The sequence below is a fragment of the Nicotiana tabacum genome, chromosome 21 (assembly GCF_000715075.1).
Source record: "Nicotiana tabacum cultivar K326 chromosome 21, ASM71507v2, whole genome shotgun sequence".
Lineage (NCBI taxonomy): Eukaryota > Viridiplantae > Streptophyta > Magnoliopsida > Solanales > Solanaceae > Nicotiana > Nicotiana tabacum.
The window spans coordinates 65,495,792-65,518,779 of NC_134100.1; the positions used below are offsets into that span (position 1 = coordinate 65,495,792).

At 36.6% G+C, this 22,988-nt stretch overlaps 2 protein-coding genes and 1 non-coding gene across 4 annotated transcripts; all 3 read left to right on the forward strand.

The window, feature by feature from the left end:
* The first annotated feature begins 1,865 nt into the window (after window positions 1–1,865).
* LOC107787665 (nucleotide-sugar uncharacterized transporter 2-like) lies at window positions 1,866–5,299 on the forward strand. 2 transcript variants are annotated; one of them, XM_016609277.2, is made up of 8 exons: window positions 1,866–2,052; window positions 2,584–2,703; window positions 3,434–3,585; window positions 3,726–3,934; window positions 4,014–4,107; window positions 4,217–4,383; window positions 4,483–4,653; window positions 4,728–5,299. In XM_016609277.2, the coding sequence occupies exons 2-8, from the start codon at window positions 2,625–2,627 to the stop codon at window positions 5,011–5,013; spliced, it is 1,158 nt and encodes a 385-aa protein (XP_016464763.1). In that variant the 5' UTR covers window positions 1,866–2,052; window positions 2,584–2,624; the 3' UTR covers window positions 5,014–5,299. The 2 variants fall into 2 exon arrangements, with proteins under 2 accessions (XP_016464763.1, XP_016464756.1); XM_016609270.2 differs by lacking the exon at window positions 1,866–2,052 and having other exon boundaries at window positions 2,070–2,703; window positions 4,728–5,296.
* Window positions 5,300–6,706: 1,407 nt separating this feature from the next.
* On the forward strand, window positions 6,707–11,116 carry LOC107787692 (uncharacterized). The gene is made up of 8 exons (XM_016609295.2): window positions 6,707–7,190; window positions 7,735–7,864; window positions 7,989–8,069; window positions 8,198–8,397; window positions 8,901–8,996; window positions 9,139–9,232; window positions 9,351–9,467; window positions 10,709–11,116. Exons 1-8 carry the CDS (start codon window positions 6,831–6,833, stop codon window positions 10,810–10,812), a joined length of 1,182 nt encoding a protein of 393 aa, XP_016464781.1. The 5' UTR covers window positions 6,707–6,830; the 3' UTR covers window positions 10,813–11,116.
* An 8,870-nt stretch (window positions 11,117–19,986) lies between these two features.
* On the forward strand, window positions 19,987–20,093 carry LOC142175558 (small nucleolar RNA R71). Its single transcript, XR_012704668.1, has one exon. It is a non-coding gene; the product is annotated as a small nucleolar RNA R71 (small nucleolar RNA).
* Window positions 20,094–22,988: the final 2,895 nt, after the last annotated feature.

Here is a 22,988-nt window from a genome sequence, read left to right on the forward strand (position 1 = left end):
TTTTATCTATCTTATATATCTCGCATGAGATGAAAACTTGATATGCATCTAAAGTTTATTTATATGGCTTATATGCATCTAAAGCCTATTTATATGGTTTATATGACTTAACTTATATGATAATCCCTGAAGGATTTAAATCGATTAAAACATATCCAATTCTTGATCTTGAAGTACCACATCCTCACTGTAATTTATGCACAAATGTATCTTGCTATAACTATAAGCATGATAATATGAAAGAGAGAATTTTTACCACTATGGAGATATTGAAAAGTCTATTCCACGACATTATACGAAGACATTACATATCTATCAAGAATGATTATTTCAAGGTGCAACATATTCATTGGAGTTAATATGGATGATTTATTTACTAAATCTCTGCCGACGTCAACCTTCAAGAAGTTAGTGCACAAGATTAGAATACGAAGGCTCAAAGATGTGAATTGATGCTCTCATCAGGGGGAGTTAATACGCGTTGTACTCTTTTTCTCTTACAAGGTTTTGTCCCACTTGGTTTTTCTTGCAAGTTTTTTAATGAAGCAACCAAAAAGCGTATTGTTAGATATGTATACTCTTTTTCCTTCACTAAAATTATTTTTCCACTGAGTTTTATTTTAGTTAAAGTATTAACGAGGCACATTATCTATTGAATAGACATTCAAGGTGGGGTGTTATAAATAGAATTATATTTAAGGTGAATGTCTATATTTTAGAGAGATTTTAGGGTTTGTTACTTGGTGGCTAAGTCACTTTTTCACTATAAATAGAGGGTTCTATTCTATTGTAAATCATCCCAAATCAATAAGAATTCTCTCTCTACTTTTCTCTGCAATACTCTTCTTCTTATCTTATTGTTTTATAACAATACAGATAAAATGGGAGTAATTTTTGAGACCTAAAGCAACATTTTACTTTTACCTTTGCGTTTAGCCGCTCATTTATATAGTCTTGATGACTTGTAATTAGGGGTGTACAAACCGAATCGGAAAATCGCACCAAACCAAAAAGTTAAACCAAATCGATTAAAAAACCCTATTAGGATTGGTTTGATTTGGTTTGGTATTGAATACAAAAATTTGAACCAAACCGACATATAAATATATAATTTTTATATATACTTTTAAGACTTTTTATAGAATTTTCTTTAAAAAATATCTAGAAATATTTGTGATTCTCTTATGGGATGTAATATTTAGTTAAATATGAAGTGCTCCATATTTATTAACTTTAAATAATGGGTTATATGATCACTTTCTTATCAAGTGTTAGTGAAATGCGTCAATCTCTTTGTTCTTCCATATTCATATGTCAAGATCTATTAAATTCTTATATCTTTTTTGAATTTGAAATGACATTTCGATAATTTAAAATTAAATAGAACATATCATTATATAGGTTCATATTTATTTTTATGTTTAATTATTAAATTCGATTAACTTTTAAAGTATACATCAACGTAAAATTATTGTAAGACGATTAAAAAATAAATATCATGTGTTATTAAGAAAACTCTTTTATAAGAATATTTTAATAGATCATATATTTGTCAGTTTTTTTAATTTTTACTAAACATATATTTACTTATAAAAAATTTAACAAAGTAAGATTGAAATAATATTCATACAACAAAAAAACCCCAAAAAATCTAAAAAATGAACCAATTCAAACCGATATAGTTGGTTTGGTTTGATTTTGATAAAAATCGAACAAACCCGGTCCATGTACACCCCTATTTATAATATAAGTGATGTAGGATGAAATTATAGTTATTAGGCTGTAATTTCAAATCCTCTATCCACAATATTCCTGCTGCAATCTAATCATTTTCATTTTTTGTTTCCAAATGAAACTCGGACCATCCGAGCAACCCGCCTTCTTAAAAATAAAAGATACGATGTTCCGTGTTATTGAGTAGTTTGAACCGACAGAATTTAAAAAAGCCCAAGAAAGGAAGTTTTGAATACCAAATCTTACCTCGTTGGTGGAGATTGAGATCCGTGATCTTCGCTTTGCTTACGGCACCTTACTTTGATTTGATCACTTCTTGTACTGAACTGTTGCCTCCTCCTCTGCCGCTCAAACATTCAATTCTCCATTTCTTTTTTAAATTTATGTGTTATCTCTAATGCTCAGACTCTTTAATTTGACTAATACTTAATATTTGTTTCTTTCCACAAGATATATATATATATATTTACTCACTCAAACAATTTTATTTATTTACTTATTTTTATAATTAGGGAGAAAATGATCTTGTATAACCACAAAGTTACTTTGTACTGAAAAATGTCATGTTATTGGAATGCACAAAAGTTCAATTTGTGGAGTAGGCTGTTATCACTTTTGGATCTCACGCAATTGCATGGCTTTAACAATTCTCAAAATATTACCTTAAAAACATCCACATGAGTTTGGTGACAGAAAGTTTTCATTCTTTTTTCTCCTACAGTCCTTATACTCCATATCATTCATGAGTTCTCTGAGATTTTGCCATCGCATTCATCAGATTTTGAAATCATTCTCAGTCTAAATAGTGGTTTTCATTATTATCACTTAATTTATTGTCATATGCACTAGGAATTCTTCCCTTTGGTAAACGATTTCTTGTGAGGAGGGTTATGGGCCTTGTAGATTCTTTGTTGGGAAATGAGAGTAGAAGGTTTATCAAGAGAAAAGATAGTGATGCGGGTGAAGCAGGTTTGTCCGCTATTTGCCCCTTTCAATTTGTTAGAATTGAGGATCTTAAAATACACTCTTCTGTTTGCATTGTTATTCTTGCGGTTCCTGTTATATACTTTATGTTTTAAGGGGTCAACAGGGTTTTAGGTTTTCATAAATATAATTTATTTTGCACACATTCTTTCGTGTGTTAATATCTGGAAACTGGGAGTTAACAATCTGTTCATTAATTATCTTTATGAAATTAGAGTCTGAGTTTAGTAATGCAGTCTACTTCTTTGCTCCAAGAAATTGCTGTATATTGTTGTCTTAATCAGGAGTATCTAAGTTTATCGAGCATTTGGTTTAGAATCAATTATTGGGTTTATATGCCTTGATGAGTGAAGCTCATTGGTCTTTCAGAATTATGTGTTTAGAATTTAGTATTTGTTGACGTTTTGGTGAAGTTTCACACAAACACGCATATCTATGTATATATATGTTTAGGCGTTAAAAAATACTTGGTTTAGTTGAACCCATAATGCATAAGCTAAGCTGCGCGACATCCACACATATCTTGTAGGATTTCTGCTTTTTGATTGCTCTGCATCATTTTGGGTAATAAGGCATTACCTGGACAATAATTTATCTCCGCTTAGTAGTACTTACTATACATAATTTTTGCTAATATTCAGAACAACTTGTGCTTTTGCCTTGATTAAAAGCTATATTGTTTGAATCTTACTGGTATGGCTCTATTCTAAACCAGGTAGAGCATTGGAAGAACTCAGAGGTTCTCTCTACAATGAGCTTCGAACATCAGAAGGAGCAAAGCGTCAACAACAACGATTCTGTGGTCCAGTTGTGGCAATGACCTTCAATTTCATGGTTGCGGTTGGAATAATATTGGGAAACAAACTTGTATGGCTTTCTTTCCCATATTTATAGATTGTGGATGGTAGCAATATATGTAACCCCAAATAAAGTGTCTTTAACTGTTGTTGACATGGTCTAGCGTGTAATATGTTATTGGCTTCTAAGCTTGTTAATATGTTTTGCAGGTTATGGGCAGAGTTGGATTTAATTTTCCAATTTTCCTAACTTTTATTCACTACTGTTGTGCTTGGATACTACTTGCCATCTTCAAGGCTTTGTCATTGCTTCCAGCTTCTCCTCCCACTAAATCAACGCCATTTTCTTCACTGTTTTCTTTGGGTGTTGTGATGGCTTTTGCCTCTGGTCTTGCCAATGCAAGTCTGAAGCATAACAGGTTCCCATAGTGTAAACGTTTTCTCCAAGTCTCAAACCTGTGGCAACTTCTTTTTCCTAACTAGCCCCGACTTGTGCAGTGTGGGTTTTTATCAGATGGCTAAAATTGCTGTTACTCCAACCATTGTCATTGCAGAGTTCTTTCTTTTCAAGAAAACCGTATCTCTTCACAAAGTTAGTCGTGTAAAAGCTTTACCAAATAATATCGACAAATCATATTATAGCCCTTCATGATAACATCATCCTGGAATTTTCTATTTAAGTTCAAAGAATGGTGCTGCAGGTTGTGGCATTGGCTGTCGTGTCAGTAGGCATTGCAGTTGCAACTGTCACGGACTTGGAATTTAATTTATTTGGGGCTTGTATAGCAATAGCATGGATTGTTCCAAGCGGTGTAAATAAAATTCTTTGGTCAAGTCTCCAGAAACAAACCAATTGGACTGCTCTCGCGTAAGAAGTGCTTCTCTATTCTTTTCATTTAAATACATTATGATAGCAAGTGACTTTGTGCTTGAATATACTTAATGAATACCAAATGTTTTAACGCAGGTTGATGTGGAGGACAACCCCAGTGACAATTTTCTTCTTGGTAGCTCTGATGCCTTGGTTAGATCCTCCTGGAGTGCTATCCTTCAAATGGGATGTCCATAATACGACTGCTATTCTAATTTCAGCTTTACTTGGTTTTCTCTTGCAATGGTCTGGAGCTTTAGCACTTGGGTGAGAGACACTATTTTCCTATTAATGTGAAACTTTCTTATTTTGTCATGTAAAACCGTAACTTTTCTATGCAGAGCTACATCAGCGACATCACACGTTGTTTTAGGACAATTCAAGACTTGTGTGATCCTACTAGGAGGATATTTCCTGTTTGGTTCAGATCCAGGGTGGATAAGTATTTGTGGCGCCATTACAGCTCTTGGTGGAATGACAGTTTATACGTCCCTTAGCATAAAGGAATCAAGAGAAAAGGCGAGTGACCAGCTCCCGAAGCACAGCTTACCTCCTCAAAAACTCAAGAGTACTGAAGATGATAACTCCAAATACTCACCCTCAGAACACAATCCAAGTGTCGTCTGAGCTGCATTTCTTCCGCTCTTTATTTCATCCTGTTTCCTTTTCTTTTTTTTGTAGGTACAGAAGTTAGATCTAATTTGGGACTCACTTTAATCTATGGAACATCATAATGTAAATTTCTGCATTGCAAAACGTTGCAACACACAAGCATCATGTTAATTGAAGAAAATGCTTCAGGATTAGTGCTTGATAACTTAGAAAGTTTGGCTTTTTAGTACAAAAAGATTCGCTAAAGTTTAGCCAACTTAGATTAAAATTTTCCAAAGAAAAAATATGTATGATAGAACCCTGACTGCAATAGGAGCCAGAAATTGGTTCAGGGGCCTCCTAGGAAACATGGTAAATAGTTTTCCTTTCCTTGTGTTGTGGCTCTTTCTGCAAATGAAGAGAACAATCCTGGACATCATTAGCTACCTGCATAGGTGTTCTTAACATCACTAGATTTAGTACATATACTGAAATTTCCTTCCAACATTCTTCATATGGATTTCTTATGCATAAATGTGAGTGCAAGGTGACAAGGTTTTTTGGAAATACTTGGAGGTCCTTCTTTTCACATAATATACAGGAATCTAGGTGTTTTTAAAAAGAAATACAAAATATGATGTATAAGAAGAGTACGTGTATTATTTATACTTAGATAAGAACACCTACAAATTAACAAGTCTTTTGTCCTTTCCTTCTTTTGTGGCGCTTGTATTAGAAAACAGTTTGGTTTGTTTTGTGCTTATTCTAGCCTTGTTTTAGTTCTATATTTTTAATTAAAGTGTGGACTTAGTTTTGAGAGAACTATTTATAGAGTTATTATTTGAAAATTAAGTTTGGAGTTTTTGGACATGAGAATAAAATACAATTATTCAAAATATCATTATAATTTTTTATTTTTTTTCAATTCTGATAACCAAACGACCCCTAAATCTTGGTGGTAGAAGTATCCCAAATTTGCTAGCCAATAACATATTCTGTTGTGGAAACGACGTCATATAGCCACTTTTAATGATGTTAAAGAACATAGACAATTTACAATATATTCAAATTTTAGCCATTTCTCCGCTGCCTAATCATTCAATATGAACTAAAGCCACATAGAAAAACAAATGACTTTGCGAAGCTAATAAGGCGACAAGTTTTGAACCCATCTTCTAAATATAGAAACAAAGTAACATATCCAGGCGCAAATTGTACGTAAAAGTTTTTCGCAGACTCTAGAGAATCATTGAGATGATGACATATAAGAGATTGTAAGGAGAAAATAGCATTAACGTCGTCCGAGTAGAGACGAATCCAGTATCTTAAGTTTATGAGTTCCTATAGAAATTTCAAGTCAATATACAATAATAACTGAATTAACGGACTGTGTTCCAAGCTAAATATTTTTATATATTTAATGAATTTTTCAATACAAACACAGGATCTAAACAAAAGTTACTGGGTTCACGGAAATCCGTAACTAATGCACTGGATTATGAAGTGGCTGTTTGTATTGGCCCACATCAATGAATTCAATGATTTGTTCAATAAGGTTGTGGAGGTGAGAAAAAGGAGTGGTGAGTAGTTCAAATTTCAGCCATTGGACTTTTAACTTTTTTTTTTTATAGTGCATGTTACCTGTGTCGTGTGCCGTTGATACAAGTGGCTATATTGTAAATACAAATGTTGACTTATTTTAAGCAGCAGCCCTAAATGTGGCTACTGATGCAAATGCCCTTGGTTTGTGTTGTCCTGTTAGCCAATCCGCCTAAAAAGATTCAGAATGAAGATATAAAGAGAAAATATTTATGATTCCTTAAAACCCTAAACCTTAGACTCTCAGCCGGACAATGGGTTCCCCGACAGAGAGCGAGAGCACATGGACACAAGGGGAGATCATCGATTCTACTAAGATAGCAAAGATTTCAGTATGGGATTTGCCGGACGTGCCGCAGGGGAAGTTGCCGCCACATCTTGAGCTCCAGAGGACTCGCGTTATGTGTGATTTTTTAGCTCCCACTAATACTCAGAATATACAATACTCAGGTGCCTATGCTTCTATGGGTGTTGATAACAGCGTGCGCTTTGAGCAATTCCGCAACAATTTCAAAGTGGAAGTTGTGAGACTTGATGAGGACGAATTGGAGTTTGACATGATTGGTATTGATCCTTCCCTTGCCAACGCCTTTCGCAGAATCCTCATTGCTGAGGTGCGCATCTCTCTCTCTCTCTCTCTCTCTCTCTCTCTTACACACACACACACATTATTGGTTTTGTTTTACTGTTTGTGTTGTTCTTTAGATAAACTGTGAAGCTTATTTAAATGAGTTAGTACTGGAGTCACATCTGATTAGCAAGCCTTTTTTATTGGACCATAAAAATGGAGAGGCCCGAGCTATGATTTGAACTTTATGGGTTCTAATTTAGGATAGCGATATTATGTGTTAGCAACTGGGTTTTAAGTTTAATATTTTACATATTCAGTGAATTTCTTAGTATAAATATAGAGTTTGGACTAAAGCTGTTGGGTTTAGCCGAATCCGTGACATACCTTCTACCTCCTCCCGGGTAAAAATGTATTGGTTAATTAAAGGACAAGAACGCTGAATGATTGGGGCATATATATTTTTATTCCTCAGAACGGATTATGGCCTTTTTTGGGGTTAATTCCTCTGCCCGAATACTTGCTTGAAATTGTGTTTGGTATTTGAGGTGATAAAATTTATTTATTTCCGATGTTGCCTCGTCATGCAGGTTCCAACTATGGCTATTGAAAAAGTTCTTATTGCAAACAATACGTCCATTATCCAAGATGAAGTGCTTGCTCACAGACTTGGTCTCATTCCAATTAAGATCGATCCAAGGCTGTTTGAGTATATGTCAGGTGTTAGATCTTCTTGTAATACCGTATGAGTAGTTAGTAGTTACTACTGTGTTTCCTTCTAATCCCTGAAGGATTTGCTTTTGATGGGAATAATGGTGACTAATTACTTGTTTATGTTTTCCAGAAAATGATGTGCCTAATGAAAAGAATACAATTGTTTTCAAACTCCATGCTCTTTGTGAAAAAGGTGGCGAGCGACTTAGAGGTACTATTAGTATGCTTTATTCATTTAGTTTTCGATTGTCTATTCTTTCGTGTGTGATTCTTCATTTGATTGCCACTAGTCACATGCGAGTTAATCAATTTTCTGCATTTTTGTGTTACAAATTGCAGTCTTGTCTAGTGAGCTAAAGTGGTTACCCAATGGCAGTGAATTCATATTAGGAACAGAAAGTCAAGCGTCAAATTCGTCTGCAAAACCAAAAACTTATACTTCATTCAGCTGTAGTCAGGATTCTCTACCAGAATTCTCGAATGACCCAATTGCCCCCAGAGATGCAGATATCATTATAGCTAAACTTGGACCTGGTCAGGTAGCCTTTGTGTCATGTATGTTCTTTTATGCTGCTTTCTGTTGAAAAAGGAAAAAAAACAAAGGAAGAAAATTACTAGAGAAAATGTTTGAATTATTTCTTTTGAACATTGTAGTATCACTGTTTGATCGTCAACTCTTTGCTCTTTTGTTATTTCACAAACTTATAGGTGCTCTTTTGCTAGTGCTTTTATATCCTTTTTGTTCTTTGCATTACTAAATGAAGATACTGCTTGACAACCATTTGATACAAAAGTTTTGAAGATCTAAAATACCCATCTCACCATCTGACCAAGAATGGAAAAGTGCACAAACACCTTTTGACTCCTTCTACGTGGTGCACTAACTCATCCCACAAATGTTTTTGCTTTCTGGTTTTGTTTTAAATATTGCATATTTGTCTCTGTTAAACCGAGATTTACTTTGTCATATTTTAGTGGTAAAAATTCTAAGAAATTAAGGTGTTTAATTTACTTCTGGAGAACTTTTATGCCTTCGTTGTAGGAGATCGAGCTAGAAGTTCATGCTGTTAAAGGCATGGGTAAGACGCATGCAAAGTGGTCTCCTGTGGCTACGGCTTGGTACAGGATGCTCCCTGAGGTGAATAAATGTTTTCACCATATTCGTTTTTGTGTATAGAAAATACCTTCTGACTGTTAGTTTTCAGATTTCACTTCTTAAAATTGTGGTCGATCAATTTCAGTAAATGCTTGGTTTTAATCTTTTTGTTTGGTTACTGAAGGTTGTATTATTGCGAGATATTGAAGATGATGAAGCAGAAGAACTTGTGAAGAAATGTCCGGTTAAGGTGTTCGATATCGAGGATATTGGTAAAGGTAAAGTGACATGTATCTGTCAGTCGTTGATTTAATTAGGTCACCAATTGCAAAGTTCAAAACATAAAGCTGAAGCAATGTTGATCTTTCCACTGTTCTAACAAGCACTAATGTATAGGTAAAAAAAGGGCTACTGTTGCACGACCAAGGGCTTGCACCCTTTGCAGGGAATGCATCAGAGAGGAAGGTTGGGATAAGAATGTAGCAGTGAGACGTGTAAAAGACCATTTCATCTGTAAGTGTAGTAATAGCAGTGTATTTAATAGGTTGAGTATTATATGCAGAGACCTCCAAAGCTCTTACCATCCTTTAAATAGAAAATCCTCTGTATCCTTGTCTCTTTATTTATCTACTCCTTCTGTCTCATATTATCTGTCATGTTTTTCTTTTACATGCCCCTTAAGAAACATTAATTAGGAAAGGGATTAGACTATCATACCCTTATTTATGTCTTAAGATAAAATCTCTCTTCATTGAATATTTATTCTATTTATGTATTATCTCTATCTTCAAGAACAATTATTACTAAGGGTAAAAAAGGAAAAGAAAAATCAATTTTGTCTTGAACTTCTAAAATGACAAATAATTTGAGACAACTATATTTAGTAACCACGACTGTTAATATGGGACGGAAGGAGTACTTTCTTGTGAGTGATCTTAAATTCAAAATTTTTGAGTTTCAATTTCTCTTTGGGATTTTCATTTTAGTTTTATTATACATAAGGGGGAAGGGGAAGGGGAAGGGGTAATGGGGGAGGGGATTACAAGGTGAGGAAACCCCCTACGGACAAGGCGAAAGTTCAGGTAACCAACAAACTGGACTATTAAGATTCCCCTTTTTGAGTTTTGGAGGTAATTGTGGTGAGATAATAATAATAATAAAAATATGTTACTTTGTCAAAGAAAATAATGGTAGTAAATACTAGTATTTTTTCAATTGCTTCTAGTATTTTGTCTCCGTGTGACCTATAGGTCACATGTTCGAGCCGTGGAAGCAGTCACTAATGCTTGCATCAGGGTAGGCTGTCTATATCACATCCCTAGGGGTGCAGCCTTTCTCCGGACCCTGCATGAATGCAGGATGCTTTGTTGCACCGGGCTACCCTTTTTGCCTTTGCTTCTAGCAGATTAATTTTGTTTCAGTCTGTGATATTAAGTTATAGTGCACAGAGATTTTAAGGTATTGAGAATATAACTGCAACTTTCTCATCACTTTGAAATTCTGCATTTCAAAGTGTATGGTTGAGTGTAATATGTTAGAATTTTGTACATATTTTGAAGTTCAAGATGAGAACAGATTCTTGTCCTTTAAGTTGGTTGTAACATGAGAGCAATTTGTGCATATTTTTTCAATAGCTGGATGAACACAATTCTGGGCTTCTTGCTGATAAATGTTTTACCATTCTGGGCTAATTCATCCCGATCAAATAGCTTGATCTTCAGATAACTTATGTTATTTCTCGTGAATCTTTCTAGTTACTATAGAGTCAACTGGAGCATTGCCACCTGAGGTGCTGTTTACTGAAGCTGTGAAGATTTTGGAAGAAAAATGTGAACGGGTGATAACAGAGCTGTCATGAAGGACTTTTGGGTATGTCATCATCCTTCCCAGAGAGCCAAGTCAAGAGTTCAGCTTGGTTTGCTTATGTAGTAGTAGTTAGCATGATGGTGTAATTTTGTTTTTCTACATTCATATTCTGATTTTTTGTTTGCCTATTGTCTTCGGTACATATGGACGGGAATGGGAAAAGTGGGTGATACTTGTATTCCTGACTGTTTTAAAGAGGATAAGATGAAAGCTAACAATTTGTAGTTCCTTTGTGTTAATTTTTGCTCCTTGTAAGTGAAATGGAAAAGAAGAAAGGTATTGAAGGCTTTTCCATACATCATGCATCCAATATGATTTTTAGTTGAAATGGTTTTTGGAGTTTCAATAGTAAATCATAATTCATCTAAAGTTCAGCAGTCCAAAATATTTTCTTTAAAGCTATGTTAGCTGGAGTTTGCAGCTTACCACACTATCTGTTTGATTGAAAGAAATGGAGTTATTGTTGATACAAGTACTTCCAGCACTTCAGTAATTTGGCTTGGGGAGTGTACTGCAAGGGAGAGGGAGAGAGTGACGGTGAGAGGGGATACTAAACACCCTCACACAAGTATGGCTTGTCATGTTTTACACAATGTAATATTTTTCAATGGGCTTGCAAACCGAATTAAGAAAATAAAGAGGTTCGAAATTAGTTCTTTCACCTTTTGGTTAAGCATGTGTTCAAGGAGGTGTATTTCTTTTGGGGATTTTTTTTCATATATATACAAAATTATACTCATTTACCCGGTATTAGCTAGGTTTTTTTTTCTTTTTAGACAAATAGCTATACTTTTTTCACAAAATATATACTAAGTCAAACTGTAGCAAGTTCTTCTTCCTTTGATATAGAACAGAAAATCCTACTAACTTTGTTCGATATCTTCACCAAATTGCACGAAAATTTGGATATAAACTCTTTAAAGTAATTTTAATTTCAAAATCGAATCCAATTTCGAAAACCTGGTTTTTGAACTCGAAGCTTTTAAGCTTTATTTAATGTCAGACAACTCTTCTTCAAGTTTTCATACTCCAAATCGATGGGTAAATAAACTTGAGTTCGAAATTTCTCGATCCAACAAGGTTTAGCAGCTTATGATCATGCTTGTATTCATAGTTCCCATACCCAAGTAGGTTCAATCTTAAAATCTCAATTTCAAAATTATTTTAGCAGTTATATGAGCAACACAAACCCAACAATATAGAACTTCACGCTTCTCAATTATTAGTGCGTACAACTTGCATACAATTATATTATTGTATGTATTGTTTATGTCATTTGTATGTATTTTGTATGTCGTGTTTATGTCACTATATATCCAGCGATATATTGAACATACAAATAACATACACCCAACATATAAAATACATACAACTTTTTTGTACAATATTGTTTTTCATTTTCTTTGAGATTTAATATGAAAATCCAATCAAAATTAACTTGAATCTTCGCCAAACACCCTCAAAGTTGAGATATCAACTCCAAAAGATATTCTCAATAATTTGTAACAACCTCTAATTCAAACAAATAATAATTTAGTAGAATTTATTTTTTGAATTCAAAGTTCGAAATTTTTTAATGGCTAATGATATTTTTAGTGTTTCTTAATTAGGTTTAAATCACTTGCAACAGGAATGTTACCCCACAACACATTCAACACCTGCTGCTCTCCAATTATAACAAAAAAGTAATTTGGGTAACCTAACAAAAATCTCTTCATGTGCACTCCAACCGACAATATAACTTTATTAGCTTGTGTTTTCGCAAAACCCACTTGCAATAGGAGTGTGTTTCTCAATTTTGGCTTCATTTTTCCAATTTTTTTTTTTATAAAAAAAAAGGTTGTTTGTTAATGAAATATGATCATGTTTTGGGATTTTTTTTTTAAAAAATTTCAAGTTTCAAAAAACTAGTTTAGAGTAGTTTTTGGGTGAAATTTTTTCTTTCACTCACAAAACTTCAACTTTTCTTCAAATAAAATGCATGTCCAAACACAACTTCAACTTTCAATTTTTTTCTTCATATTTCAATCAAATCGATGTCCAAACGCTAACACAATTTATTTACCTCAATAGTAATTATATTTCTTTCAATGTAGTTTGTTGATTTTATTGAGTTATAGTAATATTATATTTTTCTTTCTTTTCCTTTATTTGTTTTTTCAATCATGTGAATGCCTTATTAAAAGCATAAATTTTTTACTTAGAATAGATATTTAACGGTAGTTTCAAAGAATTTAAAAAGTTGTCTTAACACTCTTTTATTGTCAAATGAATACTCTAGCTTTACATTCAAAAGTATTATATTTAAAAATTGTTAAAATGCGAGAACCTAAGTATGCAACCATCAAACAAGTCAAAAGGTGCGAATCACATCAGTTCTTCTCTTTTATTTCCTACATACTACTCTAAAAGTAAAAATTAAAAATTAAAACTACTACCCGGTTCAAGTTACATCCCATGAAAAAGAACTGAGGCACGAAGAAAAACCACGAGAGATTATTACAGCATAAGGAAAATAAAAGACATGTTTTTGTATTTTTTATTTTCTATTTTTTTTTTGCATTTTTGTTTAGACTTAAATCCCTTAAAAAAACTGTATAGGAGATCCATCATCGGAAAAAGTCCATTTTTTTTAATTTTTCTATTTTTGTTTTCATAAAAAAATAAATAAATTAAAAACTACTACACTACTTAATACTGTTCTAATGGTTATACTACTTTATATAAGCATCCTAAAATAATAAAACAAGAAGCTAACAATAAAAAAAATAAGAAGCTAGGAATTAAAAATATAAGAAGCTAACAATAAAGAAAATAAGAAGCTAGAAATTAAAAATATAAGAAGCTAATATTGTTACTAATCTATTACTACTATGCACAACGAGAGTTACCCACCCCACACTTAAAACATGCAGTGTCCCCAGTGCATAATTAAAGTAGTAAGGGTGAATAAGAAACTCCCTGATCAATCCTTGAGATGATGGCCCTTATCGAAGAAGGCTCTACCAGCCTCATCCCAATCATCAACATCATCACCCAGATCCTCACCAGTGGCATCAACCGCTGGATCAACATGCTCCTCGTCGCCCTGTACCGAATGCTCTAGAGTGTTGATATCTTTATTTGGTGGCACCCACTGGCCCACAGCTAAACCAACCAATTGCTATGCAGGTATGGTATGAAGGAACTGCTCAGTCAACTGAGTCCTCTCCTTTGAAGTAGCAGTCTTACGCATAATCCACAACTGCAAGTTCATCGTCCCATATAAATGAGCCATGACGCTTTCATCGCGAGCCTGCTGCTCCTCTGTAGTCAATGTCATACCATCTTCCTCATCTGACCCAAAGATAACAGTAATGTCGGTATCTCGAGATGTGGCTGGAATCAACATATCATACCTAGGCTCCTCATCCACTTGATCCCTACGCAAATATTGCGTAAGCAGATTCACAAAGAATATCCTAGTAAGCGTGAGCTTTCTAGATTGTGCCATCTGGCTACGTATCAACTGGCCCACATTCATTGGCCACCCTTTCATCAAGAAATACACTAGACATACTCTTTCTCGGACAACAACATAATCATGATCACAAGGAAGTAGTCTCGTATTCACCAAGCGCAACCACACTTTAGCAATTTTCATAAACATCACTTTAGGAAAAAAGGCACGGGTGTTGTATTTCTTGTCCCGTGTCCACACCGCATTTGAATAAACACCATATAACGTGTGCCTAATATTTGTGTAAGCAGGCTGATCAATAAAGTCAGACAACGCCCACATGGAATATCAGGGGCATCCAAAAATCTACATAATGCGCTAGCCGAAATATCAATAAGCATCCCACGAATAGGCACTAATTTCTCCTCAGCCTCAAGGTTCCACCTGGCGTAGAACTCGTGCATTAAGATAAAGTTTGCCTCTCCCGGATTTTTAAATACAAAACCAGTCCTAGTTCATGTATTCTTTCCCAAATCTGAGGGTAATGGGACTTTAATTTGTGCTAATTAACTGCAAAATGAGGGAGATATGAGTTTGGACGACACTTCCTGTACCATGCCCTCCCAGATGGGGGTACACTGTTGATTCCATACTCACGAGTCACCTTCTCTTGAGGTTGTGCCTCGGTAGAAGCAGAAGCTACTTGCTTTCCTTTACCACTGTGACTACTAGATGTAGCCTCAATTCTGTTCCTTTTCTTTGGCGGTGGGCCTGACGTGGTAGCCTTTGCCTTTGGTGGTGCCTTGTCCTTAGCTAGTGCCTTAGAACTAGCTGTTAAACGAACCGTATTGCATGTACCTGTCAATCATGCCAATTGTCAATTCAAGTAAACACGAACTATCACAGAAATAAGGTCGGAGTGACCCCACACTTAAAGCTCTAAGATATGCTAATTACTTTAGACCATAGGCTACTTAGACTTCGCCTTCATTAAGTAAGTGCATTAGCATCTAAATCGTGGCACTACACATAGCCCGTATGTCATTGCAAACACACTTTATCAATCCACCCTGACTCCGTAGAGTCACCCCATGCATATGCTATTGTATCAATCATGATCACCTAACACAAAACAACCAACCTCGTAGACTCGAGCTCCAATTGGGACTAAAATTGCTAATGAGAAAATTTATCGAATACCTTGTATTCATTATTTATGGGTGAAGGATTGCTCCACCCTCCAAAATCGGCTTGAGAATCGAGTGTGAAACACTTATTGCAACAATCACAAGATATCCTATGGGGTATTTGGGATTGGGAATTTCATTTAGCACAATCGCACCATTGTTGTACATTGTAGAGTACCCAAGAACTAGAAATTACATAGAAAAAGATAGAGGGAGAGAGAGAGAGAGAGAGAGAGAGAGAGAGAGAGAGAGAGAGAGAGAGATAGATAGATAGATAGATAGATAGAGAGAATCATACCTGGGAATTTAGAGAGAGGATGAGGCAGTGGGGTGGGGTGGTGACTTGAGGAACTTGGATTTTTGTTTCTGCTTGGGAACAAGACAATGTGGTTGGGAGATGTTAGGCAGAAGGTTGTTTTTTTATTTTGTTTGTTTTAGAGGTTGGGGCGTGTGTGTCTTTACTAGGGAAGGGGTGTTTGTGGGGCTGGGTAATTAATTAAGAGGGATGTAGGGTTTTAGGTGAAAGAAAAAAAACACAAGAAAAAGGAAAGGAAAGACTTAACTGGGCCTCTTGGCACTGGCCTGCGCGAGGTAGCTTGAGACACGGCCTTGAAGCTGCGCGAGGCGCCCTAAGGCGCACTAATTGTGCAGTGTTGGACACAACCATGCCATGTGAGAGGCGACGTCCAAACCCTGCGAGGCGCTAGCAGGTGCGCTAACAGTCGCGTGCTAGACCCTGCAAAGCATCATGTGGGGCAGTGAATTTTTAGCGCAGGGCGGAGTGTGGGGCTCTGTACCTTTGTGCTAAGCAACGTGAGGTATGCTAAGATGGCGCATTCGACTTTGCCCTGCGATGGCTCAGTGCTTTCTTGTTTGGTTTGCAAAAGATGTTTTAGCCCCGAGCACATCTTTCTTCCAAGTACCTCTACAACCTATCAAAACACTTAAAATTCACACAAAACCCACTTGTTAGTCGGCCTCAATATCAAACAAAAACAAAAACTAAACTAAATTAATCTACGCTACGAATTGGGTTGCCTTCTAATAAGCGCCTTAGTTAACGTCATGGCATGACAAATACAACACGACCATGGGTTGCCTCCTAGGAAGAACGTCACGGCACGATGCATGCTTTCAGGATTACAGGATTACACTTCGCTCACATATTGGGGCTCTTCCAAGTACATCACATCTTTCTCCCTTTTTTCTTCAATCATTCCAAGGTAGTGTTTCAACTTTTGCCCATTCACTTTAAACCTGTTTGTCCCATCTTCGGAATCGATTTCTACTGCTCCACTTGGGAACATTTGCACAACTGTAAATGGTCCTGACCATCTAGATTTCAGCTTACCCGAAAATAATTTCAATCTCGAGTTGTATAACAACACTAGATCTCTGGGTTTGAAGTTCCTATCTAGAATGTGCTTATCATACATCATCTTCATCTTTTCCTTGTACAATCTTGTACTCTCGAATGCCAGGAACCAGAACTCCTCGAGTTCATGTAACTATGTAACTCTACTTGTGCCCGTGATTTCCATATCCAAATTCAACTGCCGCAGTGCCCATAAGGCTTTATGCTCAAGCTCTATCGGAAGATGGCATGCTTCTCCAAACACAAACTTGTACGAAGACATACCGATTGGAGTTTTAAATACTGTGCGGTAAGCCCATAACGCATTATCCAACTTCCTTGCCCAATCAATCCAAGTCGCATTCACTGTCTTGGTCAGGACACTTTTGATTTCCCTCTTGAACACTTCCACTTGCTCGCTCATTTGTGAGTGGTAAGTTGTGGCAACCTTATGGCGAACTCCATACTTTTCTAATAGCCTTGTGAACACTCTATTGCAGAAATGAGTTCCACCATCACTGATTATAGCTCTCGGAGTGCCAAACCGTGTGAAAATATTTTTCCTGAGAAATCTTATTACTCCTTTGGCATCATTTGTTGGAAAAGCCACAACTTCAACCCATTTGGAGACATAGTCAACTGCTACCAATATGTATTTGTTACCATACGAGCTGACAAATGGTCCTATAAAATCAATCCCCCACATGTCAAACACTTCCACCTCTTGAATTGTAGTTATCAGCATCTCATGACGGCGAGTTATGTTACTGGTTCTTTGGCACTCATCATGACTTTTTACCCAGGCATGGGCATCCTTGAATAGAGTCGGCCAATACAAACCCGACTCCAACGCCTTTGCAGTTGTCCGGATTCCTCCAAAGAGTCCACCATATGGTAAAGCGTGGCAAGCCTGCAAAATAGAAGATTGATCTTTCTCGGGGATACACCGCCGGATCATGTTATCCACACAAATTTTAAAAAGTAAAGGTTCATCCCAGTAATAAGACCGACAATCACAAAAGAACTTTTTCTTTTGAATCGACGAGAGTTCATAAGGTACAATACCGCTTGCCAAATAGTTAGCAATATCAGTTTATCAAGGCGCCTCCTCCATTGCCACTGCTAGTAATTGTTCATCCGGGAATGTCTCTGTTATATCTTTAACCCTTACTTTCTTTTCAGCTCCCTCCAATCTTGAAAGGTGGTCTGCCACTTGGTTCTTTGTTCCTTTCCTATCACGGGTCTCCAAATCGAATTCTTGTAGCAAAAGAGCCCAACGGATCAAGCGTTGCTTTGACTCCTTCTCTGCTATCAAGTACCTAAGTGTTGCATGATCAGTATAAACAATCACTTTTGAACCTATCAAATTAGACATGCATTTGTCAAATGCGAAACACTATAGCCAACATCTCTTTCTCAGTCACGGTATAATTGAGTTGTGCATTGCTTAGCGTTCTACTTGCATAGTAAATTGGATGCACCATTTTGTCCTTTCGCTGCCCCAAAACTGCTCCTATAGCATAGTCACTCGTATTACACATGAGCTCAAAAGGCTGCTCCTAGTCGGGTGCAACGATGATTGGTGCAGTCACCAGTCTATTCTTCAGATCCTCAAATGATAATCTGCGATCATCAGAAAACATGAAGGGGTGATCCTTTTAAAGTAGTTTACATAAAGTTTTAGCAATTTTAGAGAAATCCTTTATAAATCACCTGTAGAAACCGGTGTGCCCAAGGAAACCTCTTACGGCCTTGACCTAAGTGGGCGGTGGCAACTTCTCTATCATGTCAACCTTAGCGTGGTCGACCTCAATACCCTTACTTGACACTCGATGTCCCAAAACTATACTTTTTTGTACCATAAAATGACACTTCTCCTAGTTCAGCACCAGGTTTGTCTCCACACACCTTTTCAACACTCTTCTCAAATAAGACAGTCATCAAATGATTTTCCCACCACTGAGAAATCATCTATAAAGACTTCCATAATATCTTCAACCATATCAGTGAAAATGGCTAGCATACACCTCTGGAAAGTGGCTGATGCATTGCATAGGCCAAACAACATTCTCCGAAAGGCAAAGATGCCATACATACAAGTGAATGAAATTTTCTCTCTATCTTCAGTGGCTATTGTGATTTGATTGTACCCCGAATATCCATCCAAAAAGCAGAAGTGAGACCTCCCTGCCAATCTATCCAACATTTGGTCAATGAACGGTAGAGGAAAGTGGTCTTTTCGGGTGGCAGTGTTCAGTTTTTTGTAATCCATGCAAATTTGACAACCCGTGATTGTACGAGTAGATATCAACTCATTATTCTCATTCTGTACAACAGTCATGCCATCTTTCTTCGGAACATATTGGACTGGGCTTACCCAGACACTGCCCAAGATAGGAAATATGATGCCCGCATCCAGCCACTTAATCACTTCCTTCTTCACCATTTCCTTCATGTTCGGGTTCAACCTTCTTTGATGTTCCCTAGAAGTCTTGTGCCCCTCTTCCAACAGAATCTTATGCATCCAAAAGGCTGGGCTGATACCCTTAATGTCTGCCATGGTCCAACCAATAGCAGTCTTGCATTCTTGTAACACCTGTAAGAGTTGTTCTACCTGCACAACTAACAAACCAGATGAGATGATAACAAGTAAAGTAGAGTTAGGTCCTAAGAACGCGTACCTGAGGTGAGCTGGAAGCGGTTTCAGGTCTAACTGTGGTGGCTCCTCTATCGGCGGCTTCGCTAGTGGTGTTTTTCTTTCTTCTAAGTGTAAGGTCTCAAACTGATGTCTTCTCTGAAGCCCTGGTTATCATTTTCTCCACTCCATGAGCAAAGATACTGCTGATTAATACAAGGAGTGCATAGGCCTCCATTGGTTGTGTCAACAATGTGACCTGTTTCGTGCCTATCTCATCAACTTTGTTTGTCAACAAGCTCATCTGGGTCATGAGAGTGGCTATGTTTTCTGCATTTGTATTGTTTGGGTCAAGAATAACATAATGCACTATTGGAGTGAGTGTTGTATCCCTCGTCATCCAGCCTGAATTTTGAGCCATCTTGTCAAGAAGAATCTTACACTCTGTGAATGATTTGCTCAAGAATGCACCCCCGGATGAAGCATCTATATTAGCCTTCAGACTGTCAGCCAAACCCATATAGAATCTCTGTCCTAGCATCTGATCCGGGATGCCATGGTGTGGACCCTTCTCCAACATACCTTTAAACCTCTCCCATGTTTCTTGCAAAGTTTCAGTTGGTTTCTGCCTGAACTACAATATCTCATCAATTTGCCTTGCAGTCTTGTTGGGTGGATAAAACTTGTTTAAGAACTGCTTGACTAGTTCCTCCCAAGCAGCAATGGAGTTTATTGGGAGCGAATTCAGCCAAGTTTGAGCCTACCCAGTCACTGAGAATAGAAACAGTAACAATCTGATTTCTTTGTGTGTCACATTCGACTGTCTTTGAGTGACACAAATTGATAGAAAATTCTTCAGATGTTGCTGTGGGTCTTCGATGTAAGACCCGGAGAACATCCATTTGTTTTGGAGCAAGTGCAGCATGTTGTTTGTAATTTGAAAAGTTTCCGCTTGTATCGGAGGGACTGCAATTGTAGTTGCCAGATTGTGAGCAGTTGGTTGCGCCTAATCATATAGAGCATCCTCCGGCACAAGGGGTGCTACCACTCTGATGTTTGGGTCAACTTGATTATTTGTATTTTTCCCATTGATGTTCTCGATGTCACCCATTTCAATTTCGATTTGTTCATTCTATTTTAGCTGTTTGCCCTTCTTGTTAGCCCGATTCAATGTCCTGAATGATTTTTTGAGATCTGAGAGACCTTTAAATAGTTCACCAGTTCTCAAGGAGCTTCAAGGCATGTACATGAGGCACATAAGAATTCAAATGAGAATTTCAATGGAAATATTTTTAGCACCACGGAAAATTGATCTAAACTAAAAATTCTACCAATTCTTTCAAGTTATAACGAATAACACCGTTAGTTCCCCGGCAACGACGCCAAAATTTGATCATGCCCAACTATGCCTTATAAACAGGACTAAGCGGTCGCTGCAAAAATAATTCGGTTCAAGAGTTCGGAGTTGAATCCCACAGGGAACTAACATATTTGCTACAACTTTTCAATATCACTAATGATAAGCTGAGACAACTTTCAGAGTTCAAGATTTGATTTGTGAATTAACAAAAATTACTTAACTAAGAAAAAATGACAATAAAATCTATCAACTAGCAAGAATGAGGTTGAATCAAGGATAAAAAAATCTAGGGTTTACGATTTCCCCAATTGCCAGATTAATTCCTGACACATTAGCTATACTCTCACCGCAACACTCTCTAAAGATGTTGAGTTCTTATTTATTGCAATTATCTCTCGATCAATTACGATAATTTATTAGAAGTATTCTCTCGAACTACTCTAGTTGACGTTTCGTACAACTCATAAAGATTGCGCCAACGCTTTGTTATCTCTAATCCCACTTTTAAATTCAAGTAATTAATCTCTTAACTTACTCGAAAGTGGCATTGTTCAACAATAATCTAATCAAGTGTTCGCTCTCAAGCAACACAAGATAACTAGACACGATTAATCAAGGGCCCTTCAATTAACCACAAGAAACACATAGTTGAACAATTAGAGAGTAAAAACGGCTCAATTTTATCAATACGCAATCAAGCCCTCATTCAACAATTGATTCCATCAACCCTAGATAATGGATTTACCTACTCATAATTGTGTAAATAATCATAGTAATATCCAAAAGCATTAAACTACAAATTAAAGGAAAGTGAAAAGAAAAACTCTGGTGATTCGTGCTTCCAAAGTGTTACATAGACTCTTGCCTCTCTATTGATGTCTCACCTTTCAAAAACTTACTTTAAGAGGTATTTATATGGTGGGGCTGAGGTTTACACGTCTAAACATAATGAGGAAATAAAAGTGGCTCGGATAAGCATCATTGGCGCGGGGCATTGTCAGAGGCACCAACATTACTCCGCGAGGCACCATCAGAGGCACCAACATTTCCCCGCGAGGCGTTGTCAGAGGTGCCAATGAAAATTCCTTGGACAAAGCCTTGCACTGTCTACGACCATGACTTTTCATTGCCTTGGACATCTTATTTTATTGCTTTGTCGCTTTGAGGTACCATTTCTTGCAACTGTTCTGCACTTCATGTCCAAGCATTTCTATACGTAAAATAAACTCTATTAAGTTCAATTATCGTACAAATTAGCATCCAAACAACAAGCAAATAGCGTAAATAACGTCAAAGTGTATGGAATTATAGCACGACATCAATATGCAACTCGATCCAAATATAAATCTGTTACGGTGTGTAACCCGATCCAAATAACAATCCGTTGCGACGTGCAACTCGATCCAAATAATAATCTATTGCGACGTACAACTCGATCCAAATAATAATCTATTGCGACGTGCAACCCGATCCAAATAACAACTCATAATACGGCTCTATGGACTATATCAGTCATCAATCCGCTCAAGCCTTCATATGCCAATATCTCATAGAAACATAATCCAATTATATAACACGGAATATCACAATATGCCACCGGATTCAGTTCAAACTCGTATCACGTACAAGGACACTAATAACATGTGAGACAACATATCAAAAGTGCACAGAGATATAACATGCACATATAACAATCATGACTGAACAATATGACTACGACTAAGGAAAATAACTCAACATGGAAAAAATATCCCTACCATGTCTCAAACAATTAAGAAGTTATCCTAGACATAATTTCTAGCATGAATAATAACTCATGTAGTCAAAAAAATGGAGATTACATGATATCACATAATCATGATAGCAAAATAAGGCATATAATAGCCTAAGAACTACCTGAATCATGAATACCCCGGTGCACGCACACATGCCCATCACCTAGCACGTGCGTCACCCCCAACACATCTCAAATATCATAGTTCTCAGGGATAATTACCCTCAAATCCAAGTTTAGATATGTTACTTACCTCGAACAAGCCAAAATATACTGAGCAACCCAAGCAATACTCTTAAAGTATCATCCCGCATGAATCGACCTTCGAACGACTCTAAACTAGCCAAAGCAACTCAAAATTATCAAATAATGCCATAGGAAACAAACCCAAGTGATAAAGGTCGATCCTTTAATCAAAT